The 21561-nt window shown below is 29.8% G+C and overlaps 2 protein-coding genes across 3 annotated transcripts in view; one reads left to right on the forward strand and one right to left on the reverse strand.

Moving 5' to 3' along the window:
• The window catches only part of LOC129972908 (genetic suppressor element 1-like), a 149005-nt gene extending 143327 nt beyond the window's left edge, over positions 1–5678 (forward strand). For both annotated transcript variants that reach the window (XM_056087221.1, XM_056087222.1), the window contains exons 16-17: positions 852–955; positions 3674–5678. In XM_056087221.1, the coding sequence (XP_055943196.1) occupies positions 852–955; positions 3674–3769 (200 nt within the window). In that variant the 3' untranslated portion in view covers positions 3770–5678. The remainder of the gene's footprint in view (positions 1–851; positions 956–3673) is intronic.
• A 2133-nt stretch (positions 5679–7811) lies between these two features.
• Positions 7812–19364, reverse strand: LOC129972678 (techylectin-5A-like). The gene is made up of 6 exons (XM_056086899.1): positions 19213–19364; positions 16889–17066; positions 15253–15419; positions 13528–13633; positions 11114–11278; positions 7812–8132 (listed from the first exon to the last, which is right to left on the reverse strand). Exons 1-6 carry the CDS (start codon positions 19222–19224, stop codon positions 7843–7845), a joined length of 918 nt encoding a protein of 305 aa, XP_055942874.1. The 5' UTR covers positions 19225–19364; the 3' UTR covers positions 7812–7842.
• Between the last annotated feature and the right edge of the window lie 2197 nt (positions 19365–21561).

Raw genomic sequence — 21561 nt, forward strand, 5'->3', positions numbered from 1 at the left:
AAGCTGAGTATGAATAAAAATTACTTATGGGATCATAAACTTCCTGCTTTGTTTACACATTTTTATGATAAATTACAGCAAAGATCAATGAGCTGAAGTCAGAATTTTTTTTTATGCTGATTCATTATTTATTTTTTTTAGTTTGTATTTAGCAACGCATTTCTTTTTTCTATTAGTGAATCACGATTTGTTACGATCCATTTTATTAATTAGTCTAATTTGAATGTCCAGGAAGATTTTTAGTTCATGGAATTTAGGACCTTGTTTAGTTTTAATGTTACTATATTTTTACATCCAGAATGTGCTACAAATTATAATTTTTATAATTTCTTAAACATTGTGCATAAAGTTTATTGGGATAAATTTCATTAGTTAAAGACATTGTTTACAAGATTACAGCTCATCTGGACGGACACATCTTCTACTTCAATGATAAAATTGGCATTTCCCAATATCGATTTTATTACCAAATAGTCGCTAAATTTGTCGCCAAGATTAGGGCGGTCACTGATCGAGCATCCATTCAGCATCTATCAGTGCTGAATCCATTCAGCATCTACCGTCCTGCCAGAGTTATCTGTAAAACTGTATGAAAATAAGATAAGGAGACTTAGTGATTTGGTGATGCAAATTCGTTACAACATTAAGGTCTATCTATAGTGAAAGCCTGGCAACAAAACATCATTAGAAATTTTTTTAATTATTTTATATTATCTCTTCTTTTGAGAAATAAAAGACTAACATCGTGTTTTCTTTTATTTTGTCACAGATTTCACAATTTTTGTAATGCATGTTCCTTCAATTCAATCCATTTATGTGAAATATGTAACAAAGATACATTTTTCTTCCAGAACAATCAAGTGAAAAAGTAGTTTTATTAGAGAGATGCCATCAACTGCGTCAAACGCAAGAAGAACTTAAAATGGAAGCTGATGGTCTCAGTAGACAGATGTCGGTGAGCGAACTCTTTTATTATTATTTTTACTAGTATTCTATCACAATCTAAATCAACAATTGAGGTAAACATTGTGTGTTGTGGGATGTAAACTATTAAGCACTCATTTACTTTAATAACTCAGAATACCAAATTTCCAGGATATGGATGAAGTCTCCTCGCAATCTCAGTATTTTATTAAGAAAATAAATAAATAGATGAATGTGAGGAAATTATTGCATGATGAGAAAAGGTAAAGGAAAATGTAAAGCATAATAATAGGAGGCATTAAAGGTTTATCCTTTGCTTCTTTTAATATACACATCTACATGACCAATATTAGATGCACGTCTCTTTAATATTCGATTTCTTAATAGGATAGATTGGGAGGGTAAGGAAAGCTCTGACATAGGGACGGAGGATACAAAGGTAAAATTTTATTAAAAAAACAGGAGTAATCTCCCCTACACTTTATCGTATATTGTCTAATAAATATATTAAAATGAATACAGTTGGTGAACAATAATTATGAAAGAATCTGTTAGCATAGAATCTTTGGCGAGTAATCACTGAGATGCAGTTAATACACAAACACCAGATCACTGCATGAGTTATTTTGGACGATTTTTTCTGGCCGATTGAAAACAAAATTTGATACAGAATTGCAATTATAGTTTTAAAATCAGATACCAAATTTCATAATTTTAATATACCGCGATTTTGAGTTGTCACGTTTATATACATGTGACACACTATTAATGCCTTGACGTATTTGGTACCAAATTTGCTAGATAGCTACACTTTAGATGATCCATCTGTGTGTCAAATTTTATCAAATCTCTCTTCATTTTGTGGTTATCGTGTTAAGTGAGTTGTAGTTTCTTAAGTTATATTCAGAAACTAAACAGACAAATATCCTCAGATTGGATTTCGTTCAAGATTTGATAGAAATCTGCAAATTTGATATAAAGATCACATATCAGATTTCTTCTATCTGGTTCAAAATATTTTTCGTGTTCACAGACAGATAGAATCATAGATATAATTTTAAAATATATTTTTCGGACTAAGAGAAGTCTAAAACGTCAAATTTCACTGTCATTTTTTATTTATTTATTTTTTTTTTTTACAAATTTTATAATCGGTTACAAATTACCATCTTCTTGAAATTCGAAATCTTAAACTTTGTTTAGAACTACTTAGGAATGCAATATTAATTCGCTTTCTTGTCTACCTGTTTGTTTGACTTTTCGGTACAAATTTCGCAAATAGTGCCATGATAACTCGTTGACTCCTCGAGAAGTTAATTCAAAATCGAATGCGAAATTTCATATACACTGGATTAATAAGCAGAAAGCAATTATCTAAATAAAAAAATTAATATACCACGTTATTAAAACGAAATAAAAGTTGTTAAATAATTTCTCCAAGAACCATAGAGATTTAGATGATTTTTGTGTTCGCATTAACTTTGTGAGAAATGTGTTTTAAATTCTCGTTAAAAAGGAGGTCCCAAAATTAACGCAAGATTTGAATTTGCCACTATTCGAGCAGGAAAGTGTTGGCACCCCTAATAAAAAACATTTGTCAGCTGATAGATTAGGGTTAGTAAAAATGAAGCATTACACGATAGAACAACGTGTTAACGCAAGATTTAATTTAAATAAAAAAACACAGTTTCTTTTCTTTAAATTGTTATATTTTTATTGAATCATAAAGTAAGCAGGATAGGGTTATGTATGGAATAACACATAGGGCAAATGGCCCCTATGACTTTGCTGGCACATACGCACTCTTTTGTCGAAATTTTCCATGACCATTCTGAGTAAATGGGGATGAATTTCGTTGATGCAGCATTCAATTTCTTTTTTCAATGCACACGTGCTTTTGGGCTTGTTGGCATAGACGTTTTACTTCAAATAATCCCATAAGTAGAATTCCAATGGTGTTAAATCACACGATCTAGGGAACCAATTCCCAAATTTTCGAACTGTGGCTGCCAGACGTTCATTATTTTTGAAATATTGATTAAGAATGAAAAAACGTTGTTCTTGTGGTGAATAGCATATAAACCAGTTAACAACTACGCTACACGAGCCTATGCTTTTGTATCCTGGTCATGTTACTGGACTGCGAACCACAAGGTTCCAGGTTCTATCCTCGCGCAATCCAAACCGCTAAATTGGTGACCTCGGACGATGAACCTTCAACCTTCGTACAGCTGTTGTGGCGCCATCTACCCGCAACCAAAATCGTCAGACTCACTTGACGCAGCAACCACTCACACAGACACGATCGCCATAACGCTTGGCGCTACTCAACTGGATACAGGCCCATTAGACAACAGCTAAATGCCTCACCACTCAACAACCATATCATTCGTCTCACCTCCGACTCACTGGAGGGAGAGTCTGTGGTGAATAGCATATAAGCTAGTTAACAACTACGCTACACGAGCATATACTTTTGTATCCTGGTCACGTTACTGAACTGCGAACCACAAGGTCCCAGGTTCTATCCTCGCGCAATCCAAACCGCTAAATTCTATCGTGTAACGCTCTATTTTTACTAATCCTAAATTATCAGCTATCAAATGATTTTTTAGTAGTATTGCCAACAATTTACTGCAAGAATTCTGGTAAATTCAAATATTTCGTTAATTTTTGGACACCCTTTACAATGCTTAGTAAATTTACCATTAATGGTTTCTAAAAAAACTCTTTTTTTTTTTTTTCACAGGATCTCCTTCGATGTAAGCGCGAACTCGACGAAGAGAGGCAGAAATACCAGCACGCCATCGACCATCTCAAACAGTGCCTTCAGCCCGGAAGGTAACGATAGATGTCGTAAAACTGCAATCACAAGGACAGTTACTGTATATTTTGCATTTTTAAAGCATCCAGCAATTTCTCTCTACGAACTCTGAATTCCTTTTTAAAGTTTTTCAGGGATATTGTATAAAGATTATGGCGGTCACACCGTGATGAGGAAGGCAATGAATGTTTTTCATTTTTATGCTAGTCTAATTATTTTTTATCATTCTCTGGTTTCAAGGGAGCTGGGGGAAGTTGGAATTGTATGATTCTAGTCAATATACCGCAAAAAAGTTTTATTTTACATTTATTGTTAAGGATATTCTTGCAAATAAGTGGACTTTTAATGAATTATACTAAAAAAATTGTCCAAGATATATTTCAAAAGCTTTGATAATGTAAATAATCTTGAATAGATTTATTTCCTTGCTAGTCAGTATTATTTAAAAAATATTTTTATATATTATATTGTTCTTTGTATTTCTGTAATGTTCCAGACATTTATGCAAACTATGTTTATATGAAATTATATTTTAAATTAAAATTAGAATACTTTTCAAAAAGTTTGTAAAGAAACTAAGATGGGAAAGTTTGAATTCTAGTCAAAATTCTAAAAAAAAAAAGACGTTTTTCATTCACTACCCCATGAATTATTTTCAAGTCTCTAAAATTCAGCATGATTTATATTTAAAATTATATATTAACCTTATAATTATTATATTACATTTAAAATTGCATCTATAATATACATATTTCAAAAAGTTTGATAGTAAAATTTTCATTAGAAAATGGGTTGAATTCTAGTCAATATTCTCAAAATAGTCATCATGTTCCAGACATTTATGCAAGCTATGTTTATATAAAATTATATTCTAAATTAAAATTAGAATATTTTACAAAAAGTTTGTAAAGAAACTAAAGATGGGAAAGTTTGAATTCTAGTCCAAATTCTAAAAGAAAAGACGTTTTTCATTCACTACCCCATGAATTATTTTCCAAGTCTCAGAAATTCAGTATGATTTATACTTAAAATTATACATTAACCTTATAATTAATATATTACACTTAAAATTGCATCTATAATATACATATTTCAAAAAGTTTGATAATAAAACTTTCATTGGAGAATGGGTTGAATTCTAGTCAATATTCTCAAAACAGTTATCTTTTTCTTATATTTACTATTTGATTAATATAATGTCCGATCAACACAGTGATCTTTATATTTAGCATACTAGCCTGATATCCTAAAATATTTGCATAGTAGAAATTTTATAATTTTTAAAAAGATTTTGTGATTGACAAATAGCAAACTCAAAAACCATAGTTTGTTTTTAATTGATATTTCTCAACTTTCTCAAAAAAAGTTATTTTTTTATAATTTTAACGTGTAAATAACGTATCTCAACAACAAGAGACAAACCATAATCATAGCTGCTATACCAAACAATAAACATATGTCACAATCTCCAGAATTAAAAGTTTACTAATAACTAAATAAAAGTTTAAAGTTATAATTTTTTTAAATATAAATTTATATGTAAATTTAGTTATTAATGGGTTAAGTGCTATCATATTTCAACTACTTTTAAATCGTTCCGCATTCCTCCAGCTCTGATATTTCAAACGCTGTAAGTACGTCTAGGACCAAAGCGACCACCCTCATCAGAAGGGACCATGTCAGAAGTATTTTAACACACGACCACATTCTAGTGATTTTATGCTAGTCCTCAGAGAATGGACCTTTGTATACAAATGTATAATTTGCGGTACCTCTTTCAGTGTCATTTCTGTATAAAGTACTGTCATGGAATTTTTCTTGTTGATATATCATTGTACAACTTTGTGATTTACCTTCATATTTTGCACATTGATACATATACTTGCGCTGTTATATTTATATTTTACTTTATTTAGGTTACGAGAAAATAAATGTGGTACATTAATTATGTTGTTTTCTTGGCTACTTTGTTGTTTTCTTGGCGTCCTTGCAATGTTTAACCACAAGCTATGAAATACTGGAAAAAAAATTTGTTTTTTGTTAGTTAGTTAAAGTTTTAATATTTTAGGCAATTTTTAATTTTCAGAATTTTTAAATACTACTAACTTTTTCTTAAGGCTCAAGTTAAAGGATTAAAAGTTTAATTCAATGAATAATGCAAAAAAAAAATCTGAAAATAAAATTAAATTTTTAAAAAGTAGGTGGCAGAACTTTTTTATAAAACCTAGGCAAATCCTTTTTTTTTTTTTTACATGATTGAAATTATTAACCTGAAAGATTGTTAATATTCTTAATTGAAATACTTTGAAATCATATCCTTAAACAATTATAGATACGAACAAAAATTTAAAATACAAATTTTAATCTTTTTTAAAATTTTAAAATACATTTTCCAATATCGTTATTTTTAATGTGTATGAAACCAATATTTATGGAAGAGTTTTTGCTGTATTATTGACAGTTGTGTGTATGAATTCATTATTATCACATAATTACCAATGCCCATTAATTTTAGAATAATTTAACAATTCACTAACAGAATAATTTACTGACCATATTTTTGACTTTAATAGAAAATCTTTGTTTAGAAAATATTATATAAATGAATAATGTTTTAAACAAATTAATTTTAAATAAATATATTAAATTTAAATTCAAATTTTTGGAAGAAATTTATTTTTATGAACCACCTGGCTTAAAGAAGAAATCTTTCATTCATAATTTTGACATCTACAATATACAGTGATAGGAATAGTATCACTGGATAATTTCATCACGACATTTAATTTGTTAGTTGCCTCGTGAATCGTCCGTAATTAACACTTTCTAATTAGTGCTACATTCTCTGCTAAAGTTAAATATAGCAAAGGAGTCTTCAAATTACATAGATGGTCCGAACCACAGGCGAGAATTCTTGTAACGAACGTGCTCAAGGTTCGCTACTGACCTTCTTCATTTGAAATACATAGATTTTATTAATATTCATTGATAATTGAGACACCGAGAATAAGAATAAACCAATTTCATATTTTTCGCTGAATTAAACTAGGCATTATAACGAAAATTTAAAAATATTTTCTTTCAATTCTAGAAAGTGTCAAAGCAGTTTAAGTTATATTACACTTGATTATAGTATGCCGGCGTCCTGGCGTAGAGGTAGCATGTGTTCCCCGCGTTCGAGCATGGTTGTTCTCTACCCTGTGTTCTATCTGTGAGGTGTGCTTGAGCCCTTCTGTAAAAAGGGGTTGTGAAAGCGAGTGTGTGAGTGTTATCTTCATATAAGCTAGAAATCAGACTTCTGCCCTCAGGTGCTCAGGTGCCTTGGCTCTCAGAAGCTACTGCACACTTGGTTTAAATAGCTGACATTTCGTCAGCTGGCTTGTAAAGTGTCGTAAGTAACAACAACATCAACCGATTATCGTATGTCAAATAATTCAACAGTGTTAACAAAATATGATATCTAGTTGAATTTAGAGAAAAAGTCTACTCTGAATCTTAAAGCCTCAAATAATCTCGCTTTTGAAGCTAAATGATAATGTTTAGAGAAGTAGAATGCAAATATTGACTTTCTCGGTTAAATTTTCTTTCGAAGTATTACAATTTGCATGCATAAAATTCGTATTATACATTACGTACTTCTCATAGTAATATCCCATAATTGCTTACAAATAAAGCACTATCCTTGACAAAAAAAAATAATAATAATGCATTTGTTAAGAAAGAACGCATGCGAATCCCATATTTAATAACTTTGGCGACGAAGTTTCCCCGCCAATTTTTCAGACTGAAAGAAATAAGGATTTATCGCAGAAAAAAATAACAGCAAAAGTAAATAATTTTACTAAAAAACTGCATAGTTTAGTATTATTTCTCCGCAGACATTCTGATAGCTCAAACTATTGATATTTAGACTGATCGTTCAGATTATTGCTCGCGACCCTTAGATCTAAAACTAAAGAGACCGAGTATTCCAAATTATTTTTAAAATATGGACAAAAGATGCATATAGCAGATTCTGCCATAATATTTTATTATGAAGACAGTTATAAAATCAAAACTTGGCAACGCTCAGAAATAAATACAGACAACAGCTGTCAAACAGCGTCTATATTCAAATCTAAAAAGCCCGCCTTGAAGTCTGCAGGCCTGATTTTCATTTCAGTCATTTTCAGTGAAGTAGAAGATCCCCGCCATGTGGCCCAGATGATGCCATCGGAACTCTTCACCTTTTCGCTGTTGTACATCCCGTTGAGGTTGGACGTGTGACAATCGGCAAACCACCAACCACCCTTGTGTTTTTGCGCACAGTGGTAGGTGCTGTTGTCATTGTCTCTATCGATGGTGGAGAACTTCTGGCCATCGTGAGTTCTTGAAAGGGCATCGCCTGAAGAGAATATGCAAAAGAATTTCAGAATTCAACTCGTTTCAAGTAAAATAAATGTGAAGGGGTATTCAAGATATTTAGACTGGATGTAAATGACTTCTCAATAAACTACAATTGGAAGAAGAAATTTGAACATAATTCTGAAGGGAGATTCAAGTTTTGTTTTATTGTATAATTGCTTGTACACTCGAGCAACATCTATGATGTAATCCATTTCACTACTTTGTGAAGTATATTTTGTACATATTTTCAATTCGTTCATTGTTGCACACAAAAAATATGAGCACATTGAAAGAAAGATACAAGAAATTTAAATAGCTACATGTAAGCGGCTATTGAGCGTTCATCAATGGCTGCGAACATGCTTCATAATCTCTAGATTAAAATGGATTGCCAAATGGATGCTACTCATACTTTATATGACTAAGAAAAGTCACATAGAACAGTTATGTACTAAAACAAGATTTTAATTTTCTTTTGTATTGTTTTCAAAGTTTTCATCCTGTCTTTGTTTAAAATGAAGTTACAATCATTTGCAATTGGTGCGATTGTTTTGAATATCCTAGTATTTGCTTCGCTAACACGACGTTAAATAGTCAACTAAAATATTTTTAATCTATTAAGGCTTCATATTCTGTAAGAAATAGATTTACTTTCCTATAATGAATGAATGAAAGGAAGGAAGGATAGATGAAAATGGAAATATTATATCGGCGCAAGATCCATTTTCTAGATAAGCTGTGCAAAATTATGCAAAAAAAAAATCAATAGGTTTCGGAATAGACTGAAAAATTATGAAAATGTCCAATAATTTAACAAATATATTTTAAAAAGTCAATTCTAAACTAAGAGTAACATTTAGAAGAAAAAAAATCAATATGTCAAAATTAAATGATAAAATCAGCTGTCTTTAAATAAAGGAAAATATTAAAATCTGGTTAATATCCATTTAAAAACGGAAGACAACAAACGATTGAGTCAAAATATTTAAAACACAATGAGTCCAGAGATAAGCATTCAATTAAATTATAACGGGCAATTGTAACAGTCCATGATTGCTGTTTAAAAAGTATATATTTATGAGTTATTTGAGAATGCTCAATACGTAATCATGTAAGAATGACACCGCACTTAGCGGAAAAAATTAAGGTCCGTTAAAAGGTTTGATAATGCATAGATTCTTCTGGTCTCAAGATTCCATTGGCTTTGTCAGAAGACTAAAAGCCCTTTTCGAACATAAGACCGGGTATAAGCCTAACGGATGGCACATAATCAGATTAAGGATAATGAATGGAAGTGATTAAATACAGCTATTACACATGACGGGGCAGTATTTTAATCACTTAATGGAACAGCATAAGACAATTGTTACAAATCCTATTCTATACAAAATTAAAAATATACCAAATATGATATTAGTTCATACTCACATTAAGCCTCCCAATACTACTAACCTGGCAGTGGAAAGTTTTTACTAATGGACGGGTTTTGAGCCGGTTTTTGTTTCAAATAAGGAATTTATCATGTAAAGCGGGAGTATCTGTAGTAATAACTTGCTTTATATCCTGTACCCCCCCCCCATTTGCAACATGAAACCTCAAAACTACCCATTAGTAGAGAATTCTCATAGCCGGTTGAGCCGATTTAGTAGTGAGAGGGTTAACTGTTCAGAATCGAAATCCAATATGCATTCTTGTAGATACAAACTCTGAATGTGAATACGCATGATTGAATTTAGCATACTACTATGGCATTATATGAACTAATTCCATTTTATAGGATGTTTTAAAGTTCTTGGAACATAGTTTAAAGGATGATAGAACACATTTAATTTGGTATAAATCATCATAAATGCTCTGTCTTACTTGAATGGTGAAGGATGAAGGAAGAAGGCATATACTTTGTGTACTGATATAATGAAACATAAAATTATAGAAAAAAGAATGAAAAAAGTCGATGATTTTAAGAATATGTTTATAAATATTGATGCTGAATACAAATTTTAATAATCATTGGTAATCAACTGAAACACGAAATATTTTTCGTATGAAGATAAAAAAATATTCTTAAAATTAAGTCCAATCGATAGAATAGTCATAGCAGGTAATATTTTCTTATGCCATCGCAAAAAAAAAAAAAAAAAAAATTACACTTGTGATCTTGAATAATAGAATTAGCACTCGATGAGATTACTCTGACTAAAAAATATGCTCTTGAACTTTACCAAATTAACACCATGTATTGGATAGTGTTGTGCCTGTCTTACCTATTTTTCTGTTCTGTTACAACCCAAGGTACTTTTAACTTTTAATTGCCCCCGTGTTTACTTGGCGATTTTTTTAAATGAAGCAGCAATGATAAAATAATAGATTTACTTCCCAATTTTATGATTTCCACAAGATTGCTTAGCCCCATTTCACGTACGATGTCAAAATTTCACACAAGGTAGTTACATTCCTGGATTTATTCGGCAATTTTAAGATGATTACGCCATCAGTGCCAGATAATGGGTTTACTTGGCAATTTTCATATTGTACCAAGATCTCCAAGCTCCTTTATACGTAAGTTACCAATTTGGTTGCATACCCGAGTTTACTTGACAGTTTTCAGATTATACCAAGATAATGAGATTATTTTTCGTTTTCAAATTACGCCAATATCACCCAAACAGAGTTGCCAATCGCCAAATGAGTGACAAGTTTGCCTTTTTGGCGATTTATCGCAAGAGCAGTAAAAATAAAATTCCTATTTTATTTTTATGCTAGTTGACATGCGTATATACTTTCATCATGTGACTGATGTCACGTTAATCGAAATTGGAGAAAAATTAATTCAGCAACAATATTGGTAAACCAACGTTAGTAATATTTATGACATTGATTGAATATAGATGATAGATTATAAAAATCAGATAACATTACTTGTCAAATTAAAGATTTTGTTAAGGTACCACCACTGCCTCTCCGTTTAAATTCACTCACCAGCATCGCCACTGTAGTCATACGCATGCAGCATATAATGGTGGTATTCCCCATCAATCCAGAACTGGTCATAAAATGCAACTCTGGTGTTGTTGCGATGATCGGTGAGTTCAATTCGAAGGTAGTACTTTTTCTGGTTTGATAAGGCATAAATATTGTCATTTCCTGGAAATGCAAAATAAAGTATTAAAAAATCGTACGAATTCTCTTGGATTTTTTAAAACATTTTCTCAAAAAAAAAAAAGTATAATTTTATTTAGCATAATAAAGAGAAACTCTGAACAGCTTTTTTTAACAACTAAGAAAATCGGCTACATAGAGAGAGTTTTAGTTTAGTTTAGTTGTATATTAACGTCCCAATTTAAAGCAGCACGAGGGCTATTTTGGGACGGACCTCGTAATTTTGAATCGATGTCAGATGACGAGGACGAAACCTGAGCTGGAGTCCCCCTCTCCATACTACACCACACCAGCGAGAGGACGTTTGGGCCAGCTGAATTAACATGCACCGGTCCCGCTTATACAATGATTCTTCGGTGGATTCGGTAAACGAACCTGAAATCCTTCGGTTCCGAAGCCGAGACCTTACCACCAGGCCACCGCGGCTCCACATAGAGTGAGAAGAGAAGAATAGGGTGCAAAGCGCCAAATGATAAGTTGTAGCGTTTTTCAGAAGATAAGTCGCCAAATGTGTCAACCCTTTTTTAAAAAAATTTCTAATTGTATTGTAGTTAATTTAGCGAGTTATGGTAGATTTGACTAGAATTTTTCCGCCTCGGAGAAAATCTGGTACCCGATTCTCCTTTATAATTTCATATACAAGTTACATAAAATGGGAAATTTTGATTTTAAAAAGTTTGATAACCTCTGTTTAATTGTCTAAAGCAATGTTAATAAGAGGGCATCCTGACGATGCTGAAAGTTTCGACTTCGTCGTAGGAATACCGTAAGATTTATATAATTTTTTACAACTTTATACGCATTTTTAATCTTTATTCCATATTTCAAGTCATTTTTACCAATATTTTATTTAAAAAAATGATGTTTTCAAGAAATATGTTTTAAAAATTATTCTATAGATATAACTAATAAGTTCGAAATTAATTTAATGCCATTGCTCCATATATATTTACTGCTACAGAAGAATATAATCTGAGTTGCATTATAGAAATTTATTAAAACAAGACATAAAATCGAATAAATATTTTTGTAGCCAGTAAAAGACGAATATCGAAGCTTCAATGCTCAAAAAAGTAATTCTATTTGCTGTTACTTATTTATGTAAAATCGGGATTTCAGCAATGCTCTGATGAAGGGTATCCAAGCACAGTTTAATATTTGTCTGGTAAGATAATTTGAGAAACTACACTGTGATCAACAAGTTAATCTCTTACATTAATTGATGTGCTCATTAAAAAAATTCAATAGATTTTCTTTGTTTTTGTTTAAGTAAAAGTCTTTACAAGTACGTACGTACGTGTAATCCACATCTCCTCAACAACTGAGCCATATTCAACCAAAAGAGGAACATTTACTATTTATATCAAAAGTAATAATATTGTAAACATTCAGAGCTATCATTTAATCAAACATTCAACTAACTAGAAATTAATCAAAAATTTTGATTTTTCCCCCCTGCGATAACATTGAAATCAATAATACAACGAGAAATATTTTTATGCTTTATAAAATTCAAAATTTTACCTTTCCAATGATACTAATTTCATTTCTGTGCAAGTGAAGTTTTTCTTTCAATTTGTATTATTTTTTCAAAATTTAATAAATAATTAAATTGACACATACAATTCTGAAATTAGAAAATTAATGGGAAGTCAATTGCTAGGCAATGGAGTGATTTTGTGCCTGTTTAGGCCTTATTATTTTTTTTTTTACTTTTTAAACCTCTCTGGCGGTGTTTTTTATTAAAATAATTCTGTTATTTATTAAAAATAAAACTGCAGGCAGCAGGAAAATTTTGTGCTTTATAATATTATATATATATATATATATATATATATAATAACAATAAGTTTTTTCATAAAGTTTATATTACCCAGAGGAGTAATGTCAAATTACTTATATTATTCTCTTATACGACTCATAATTGAAAAATTTCTAATAAAAATAGAAGAGAAGTTTAAATAAAATTTTTGTGATAATTAACTAAGCCATAGTATTTCATTAATGAAAAACATAAAAAAATTTCGAGAACAATACTGAGTATTTTTATTTTTATAACCGAAAATATTTATTTTATTTGGATATAAATAAGCAAAATGTATTTACTACCTTGTGAGAAACGCTTGTTGAAGTTCTATAAAATGCTCTTTGAAAAAGAAACTGGTCACTGAGAAATGAAAAAAATTTAGAAATCACTGACTTTGAAAATTATTTAATTTCTCACATCTACTCACCTAACCAAAAATCTCTTCGAAGATCTCCGAAACCCTTTTTATAACTGTGCCATGATTTCAGGAAAAAATCAGCTGGACTCTTGTAGTCTCCTCTTCTCTGAATAATCTACAACACAAATGAAACATAAATCTCCAATATATTTTCTAATATTACGTGGATCTCATTTAAGTCTTTTGATTCTGAACTAAATATTTTACTTTCCATTTAAGTGGTGTGCCAGAAAAATCATTGCTTTAAACAAAACTGACTCTTGTAAGAGCCTCCTATTACAAATTTTCAGTGAAGATCTTTTGAAACTTTCGTTTCATTAGGAATTAATCTACGAGATCGGCAAATCTATAAACTCATAATAATTGAATGAACATTATAATTTTCAATTTTTTTCAATGAAAAAAATTGGACGTAATGGTATATGATTTAAGAGATGGATTAAATAATAATCAAAGTAGGTAATTAAATAATAAGAAAAGTAGGTACTTTTTTTTATAATTTCATTTGGAGACTTGCTTTAAATCTTTTTAAAAAATGTGGGATTCTATAATTAAATAGCATTTAAAATGTGTTAAAAATTTTTGCTTTTTTAAAAATTTACAATACAATGTTTCTACTCAGCTGAGATTCTGAAAACCAATTTTTGAAAATAACGGTCACGTTTACAGTCTTGAATTTTACAGTCAGAACTTTATGCAAATATTTAAAAAGTTGCAATTTGTTAAACTTTATTTCATCCATATCGATTAAAACGCACATAATATGAAGTATTATCTCTTAAAATTATCTCTACCGCTTCTGATAATAAAGAGGATTATGTGGATATCTGTGCTCTACACTGCAGACCGTTTGATCTAGAATTACCAAATTTGTCACAAATTTTGGAGAGTAAGAATGTGCATAACAAAGCAATTTTTTTTTAAATTTTAATTAATTAAAAATTTTGCCATTTTTTTCCAAATAACTTCCGAAATAAAATATAAATAAAAAATAAAAAATAATTTTGAAAAAATAAATTGTGATAGAAAATTTTTTACACATTTTAAAATTCAAAGAACTTCTTTTTAATTATATCAATTTAACTGCCGTGTAAACTTTTCATGGATTTTGAATCACGCATACAATTTTTAAAAAACAATTTTTAAATCATACAACCTTTAAAAAGCATTTCTCGCACAATTTTTAAGAAAAAATTTCATTGTTGAAATGAAATTTCAGTCGCCTTCATTGCTTTGTTAAATATTTATTCGCGACATTTTCTTCCATTGTTGAAAGATAAGTAAAAAGTATTCTACTTAATATTTGTGTAGTATATATGAGAAATAACAAGTTGAAGTTAAAATATCGGGAGAATTAGAAGATGATAATCCTAAAAACTACGTTTCTATTAACACTACGATATCATGAAACTTGACACAATGAGAATGATTCGTATACACAATGAACAAAGCAAATATAACGCTATTAAAATAACATGGTTTTGATTCTTATCATACTTTAATACTTAAAAGTTATATGGGGGGGGACATTAATTTGTACATACCAATTTTAAATGAAAATAACACAAGCAATGTTGTAAGGGAAGGATTTGGTTGCCAAAGGTGGCTAGTATGCAATATGGATGAGGGGAACTTGGAAAACCTTTAGAGATTAAATCATTTGTGCTTGAAAATATACATATAGATGGTGATATTAGACAGTCTGCTCACTTCTAATGCTCTATAAATACTCACTGTCCAGCCTCCTCCGCTTGTTTCCATGTCACAATAAACGTCTATACTTCCAGACATCACTCTGTTGCGAGGCCAGATCTTATAGACGCCGTTGCTATTCTTCCCGCACTGCATTACTTCGTCACAATCCATTGGCTTAGGAGGACAACTACAGTCATCTTTGCTTTCTGAATTGTAGAATAGAATGAATTTAATAAAAATGTTTTTAAAAAAACGTGCTTTATTAATGGCCTAGAAAAAAAATTGTTAGTAACATCTATTTTTTAATGCATTGTTTTATAATTCATTATTACGATTATCAGGGAATCTTTAAATTAATTTTTCTTAAATTCACTACTAGATGGCATCACTAATAAAGAACCAAAATTTAGTTACATTTCTCAACTAATTGATAATCTATTTATGAAAATATTAAAATAGTGTCACCTCTTTAAAATTACATAAGCATACATAATTTCAAAATCCTAGAACATTAGTTTGATTGATTGATCAAAGGAAATTTAGTGGCGCAAAAACCATCCTCGATTATGCTGCGCCAATCGTATGGCATGAATTAAAATTTTGTCTTATAAACCTTTAGATAAAATCTTGTCAATTGTCAACTTTTATGGTATACGGTAAAAAGCTGTAAGAAAACTTTTAAATAGAATTATTTTCAATTAAATCAAATTGTAAAAACCAATCATTTTTAAAAAATTAAAAAGATGTGGATGATTAACATTGTGAATAATTTTTTTTAAATAATACAGGAAGACCGCAAGAAACGTAAGCGTTGTGAAATAAATTCTGAGCAATTAATTATAATGTGTTGGAATGCAGTATAAATTTATTACAGAATTTCGCCTTTACAAACAAAAAAAAATCAAGTTAAATAATGCATAAATAATTTGATTAAAATGTATATAACTTTCAGGTGCTTTTTCTAACTATTTTAATAAGAATATGTAAAACAAACATCTTTTGCTTCGGATAACAAATTCATAATTTAATTCTTGAGCTCTTCGTAATGTTAGTTTAAAACTTTAAAGATATTCAGAATTTTTAATATTTAAAAATAAAATTTATCTGAAGAAATTACAAATTATTTTTAAATAAAAAATATTACTTAAACCTGTAGGTGTTTATTTGAAACAAAAATTTTCATACCTTCAAAATAAAAATATATCCAAATGCCGAGAAGAGTGCAAATGGAAAATTTAAACTCAATGGTATTGGTTCGGATTGCCTTAAACACGTATTTAATGCATTCTATTTTACAACTTCAATATATTTTGGTAACTAATACTTAGTTAACCAATGTAAGTAATTGTGTATTCTAATTTGAGCAGAAATGTCAAATACATTAATTTGAGGAAAACATCTAATGCTTAACAATAAAAAAATGGCTAAAAAAGGAATTAACAAATTATTTTAAAGAAATAATCTAAATAGATATTTTTATATCATTTAATTCTGAATCACATAATCGGATATTCTCAAAAAGATATTTACTATCTGAGAATTGCCTTTAACGTATGAAAGAAAGTTTTAAAAGTTTTGTCAGATACTTATATGAGTGTATGAAAAAGATATTGCTGTAAATAAAGTTTATAGAAATAGATGCCAATTAAATTCTAAGTCACTTTCAGATAATGACCTTGCTGACGAGATGGCTGGTTGAGGGCTCCATCTTTTTCTTTGATGTAACTTTTTGAAGACTGACCCGCGTTTCCGTCGCTTGCATGGCTACCAAAGTAACCACCCAGCCCAAACCCAAATAGTCCTGGAGCTGCACGTGTTGAAGTTACAAGCACGGTAAAGATGATTCCAAAAATCTGAAATAAAAATTTATTAGTTACGGAATAAAAGGAACACATTTGTCATAAATATTTTGTCCGTATATAAATAAACGTAACTAGATTTGCTCGGCATACTACTTTAACAATGGTATTTAATTTTATACAAAAAAGATCTAAATATTAGTTCCAATTTTTGCCACCAATTGCCATATGGTACTGTGCAATCAATCTAGTCAACTTATAGGAAAAATAGCAGAAGTTACTTTAATTTTACTATGGCATGTTCCATGCGGTTTAAATAATTTTCATACAAAACTCAATAAATTTGCAAAAAATATTTCAGCAGAGTTTTTATTCAAAAATAATTGTTTCTGGCGACCATCTGCTTATTGTTGTCAATGCCTTTCGCTGTAATGTCATTTTACCTACTAAACTCACATTTAAAATGTGTCGTTAATTGGCAGAATCTTTCTGCCTTAGCTTTCAACAATGGAAGAAAATGACGGAATTAAGTATTTGATGATGAAAATAGTTTAAATTCGATTGCAACAGAAATCTACCGCAGAAAATTATCAAAAATATAATAATGACAAATTAGCACTAAAATAATGACAAATTAGCACTAAAAACCATATTGAACAAGCTTACTAAATTTGCACTGTAAAGCGCAGAAGTTCCTGGTTTCAGTAATGAACGACCACCTGCAGGAGTATTCAAAATTTGACATATTTGTCTGCAGTAAAAAATGCCTTTATACAAAATAAAAAAAAAACTCGTCAAGGAATTTTTTTATTTGAAATTCCGAGCCATGAAGACACAGAACACTTCTTCTAATGATGTGTTTCTTGGACAAATAAAGAATTCGTATTATTCTAGTATTAACCGTTGAAGATATTGGTTGTTCCATTTTCATTACGGAGATATTCATTCGTCAATCCACATTATGTTCTTAATACATTTCGAAGCTATGTGCTATTTTAAAAGCATTTTAAGCTATTTTAAAAAGTTCCAGAATTTTAAGCACGGAAAAAAAAAGAACTCAATTAAGTTCTAATGTGAAAGTTAGAAATTGATTAAAAGAATAACTCGTACATAAAATAAAAGAACTGTAACAATAGGAATCAAAAAACTCATATACTGAACATTTTGTTAGCAATACAAGCAGACAAATGCATGATAATCAGTGTATTTAATAATGGAATTTACATGAGTTATTTTTATATTATGCGAATATGAATTTATATTATTATATTTAAAAAAATCGTTTGCGAAATCATCCTTTATGAATTCTGCTCATAATATTCAGGATAATATTAAAAATCAAATAAAATAGGTTTTGTACCATTTAAAACAGTAAATATATAACACATAAAATCACAAAAGCGTGGGAGATAAGCAGAAATATTCTAAACAAATTAGAATTGTAATCAAATTCATAATATTTTATGATTTTTATATAACCAATTGCATCACTTTATTATGATTTTCGTTTTGAATGTAAACATTTTTGAGTTTTAAAAAAGTACTTTAATTAAAGAATTTTCATTTATTATTTGTTATTGTTTTTTTATTTTTAATCTTTATTTGCTATGATATCCATTATGCCTTAAAAAAAGGATATAAAGAATTTTTCCAGCTAATAATTAAGAGGCTTATAAGAATTATAATCTGACTTCGTTAATTTTGACATAAAGAGAAGACTTGTAGAATAATGTTTCATTTGTTCATTTTTCTTCTCTATTACTTACATTAATTTCTCATTAATTTTTTATTAATTAATTAAAATGGAGACTCAATTAAAAAGTGATAAGGAAATTCTGCAATTAAATTCGGAAAAATAAATTCCACAAAAATATTCTTCTGACGAATTCACAAGACTTGAAAATTTCTATTCCGAATTTTCAAATTAGATCGAAAACTACTCAAACACAAACATCAAATAACTGTTCATTTATGAACTTAAAATTAGTAAAAAAAAAATAGTAAATATATTTCTTTATTTTGTTGCTTTTAAAAAAGGTATTTCGAGAAGTAATTATAATTTCTCAATATTCATTTTCTAAAGACAACTATTAAACCAAATTCTTCGAACAATAATAGCAACCAATTAAGCATAGACATTAAGTAATTTTTATAACCATAAAATTTGAAGAAAATTGAAATAAAAATAATTTTTACTCACGATATGCTTCATCTTTTTCTGTTTCCAAAAGAATGATTTGAAAACAGCTTAAAGCTTTCCAACAGGTGAATTTTGAATGAAATGCGAAATGAAGTTGTGTTGTGACTTGTATGTCTTATATACCTTTTATCTCCTGTCCCTAGAAATACTTCTTTGACTGGAATAGTCAAAGATAAGGTACCAGGTACGGTCCAAACGAATTTCCTTCTTTTATATATTCTTCGAATATTCGCTGTTCGAAAGAAAGTTTCATCGTATGATGTCATTCTGTCCGGAAGGATGTGAAAAACCGAGATACACGGACTCTAGTTTGGTTGGCTTTCATTTCTGGACTTTCTTATCTCTCTACTGTGTTATTCCCTGCAAATCTTCTAATCTCATCTTTCCCCTTTGAGCAAGCACTATGGCGCCTTCTGTTATGTCCACCAAGGGGGATTAACCACCTGATTGGTAAAATTGGTTCTGCTAATCTTAATATTTATTATCTTATCCTAAAAAATTTTAAGTGAGAATTTCTTGCTTCACCGAAGATAGTTGGGTATCTTAAACAGTTTGAAGATTAAAAATTAGTTTTCATTTTCTCGTATAAGTAGTATAGAGAAAGTATAGTAATCTTCAAAAAATTCAAACTCGAAATTTTGACGAATCTGCTTGGTTTGGATTTCCTTGAGTTCGAAAAACACATTTTTGGAAAATGTCCATCCATCTGCCTATCTGTAAAAAGATAACTCAAATCCGCTTTGGGCTAGACGGTTAAAATTGGTACATGGTCTTTATACCATGTTTGAAGATTTCTGTCAATTTTTGAGTAAATTCTATTCAGAGGAAATTCGTTTGTCCGGCTGTTCGAATATAAGCTAACATGACAATTACCAAACAAAGAAGGCTAGATAGATGAAAATTCGGTACGCTGATATAGCATCTACAGTGTAGACGCCTTTCAAATTTTGAGCCAAATCTAACAAGGGGATGACTGTCTGTCAATCTGTACTTTCAGAAACATGTAAACACGATAATTCAAAAAATGCAGTGACTTAAATTTATCAAATTTGGTATTGGGTTTTGTGAGTACAAGCACAGTTTTGGGTCAAATTTGTGTTTCAATCGGTTGAGAGAAACGTGTCTAAAACACGAATTCGATTTTCGGATACTATTAACGCATGCCAAAGATTAATCGCCAAGTAACACGCCAAGGACGACACATAATGTTAAATTCACGCCAAAAGTTAATATTTCGTATCTATTGTACTCCAATGCTATGTAAGCGTTCTCTAGCATGACAAATTTATTACAGAGTATGCGAGAAAGTTTTGTGAATACCACTTCTGCTGGTTTCTTTTGTAATAGCAAACTGAAATTCTGTGGAATGTATAGCTAAAGAATAAGACTGGTTCATGCAAGATGGAATTTTAGCAGCCGTAATTATTTTTAGAGTATAAATTTAATATCTAATATATATAAACTTGCACGTAATATTGAAATCCACCAATAATTTAAAGCAAGTTTTATTTCAGCATTTTTGATCTTGGACATATTTAGAGAATAAAATTGCGGTTTTCTACATAGAGAGAGAAAGCAAGACTTCCTTTACGTAGAAGCCACATTTATTTTTGCAAGTTCATATCTTATTTCAGTTTTTTTTTATCTGCATATAATAAGAACAGTGCGCGTTTTTCTTTTTCATACGCGAAGTTTGAAAGAAGTCGGACCGTTGAAAAGTGCATTTCGAAAACACCAGATACAAACAGTGTTTTAAATATTTCTTCATCTTGTAAAAATATTTTGTGAGCCGTAAATTTTAAAATAAGTAAGAAATTTTTAAATAGCTAATTATAAATAAACAAATTAATAAAAAAGCATTGCATTATAAAACTTTTAATTAAAGTTTAAGCGAAATTTTGATGTTTTCCTACCCGAAAATATTACAGTACTATTAAAAGACATTTCCTTAATGATACTAATTTAAAATTGTTTAAAAGTTCCCTAAATTACAGCAATTTTGTCTAATTTCCAATAATAGATTCCTTTGCTACCGAGATTCAAACCGTTTTCATTGCTTCATCAAATATTTTATTGTGTGATTTTCTTACCTGTTTGAAACTTCAAGAAGAATTGTTTGATAACTGTATAGTTTACAAAATGAACAAAAAAATGAAGTTACAACACCGCGAAAATTATGATATCACGAGACTATTTTTTATAAGAAATGCTCCCAATGAATAGAGCATATGTAAAATAATTAAAATAACAATTTTATTGGTTGACAATTTGGCAGAATCAAGTTCTTGAAATTATATCTACAAGATTTAATAGAAATTAAATATAACCAATATTCCAGGCGAACTAGCT

This window comes from Argiope bruennichi, chromosome 6, assembly GCF_947563725.1.
Source record: "Argiope bruennichi chromosome 6, qqArgBrue1.1, whole genome shotgun sequence".
NCBI classification, from domain to species: domain Eukaryota; kingdom Metazoa; phylum Arthropoda; class Arachnida; order Araneae; family Araneidae; genus Argiope; species Argiope bruennichi.

Bases quoted from the DNA above. Each gene is read 5' to 3' on its own strand.
- LOC129972678 (XM_056086899.1), bottom strand. The intron at 11,279-13,527 runs GTGAGTAGATGT...TTGCATTTCCAG, and splicing joins TCGAAGAGATTTTTGGTTAG to GAAATGACAATATTTATGCC. The intron at 8,133-11,113 runs GTGAGTGAATTT...TATTCTCTTCAG, and splicing joins TGACTACAGTGGCGATGCTG to GCGATGCCCTTTCAAGAACT.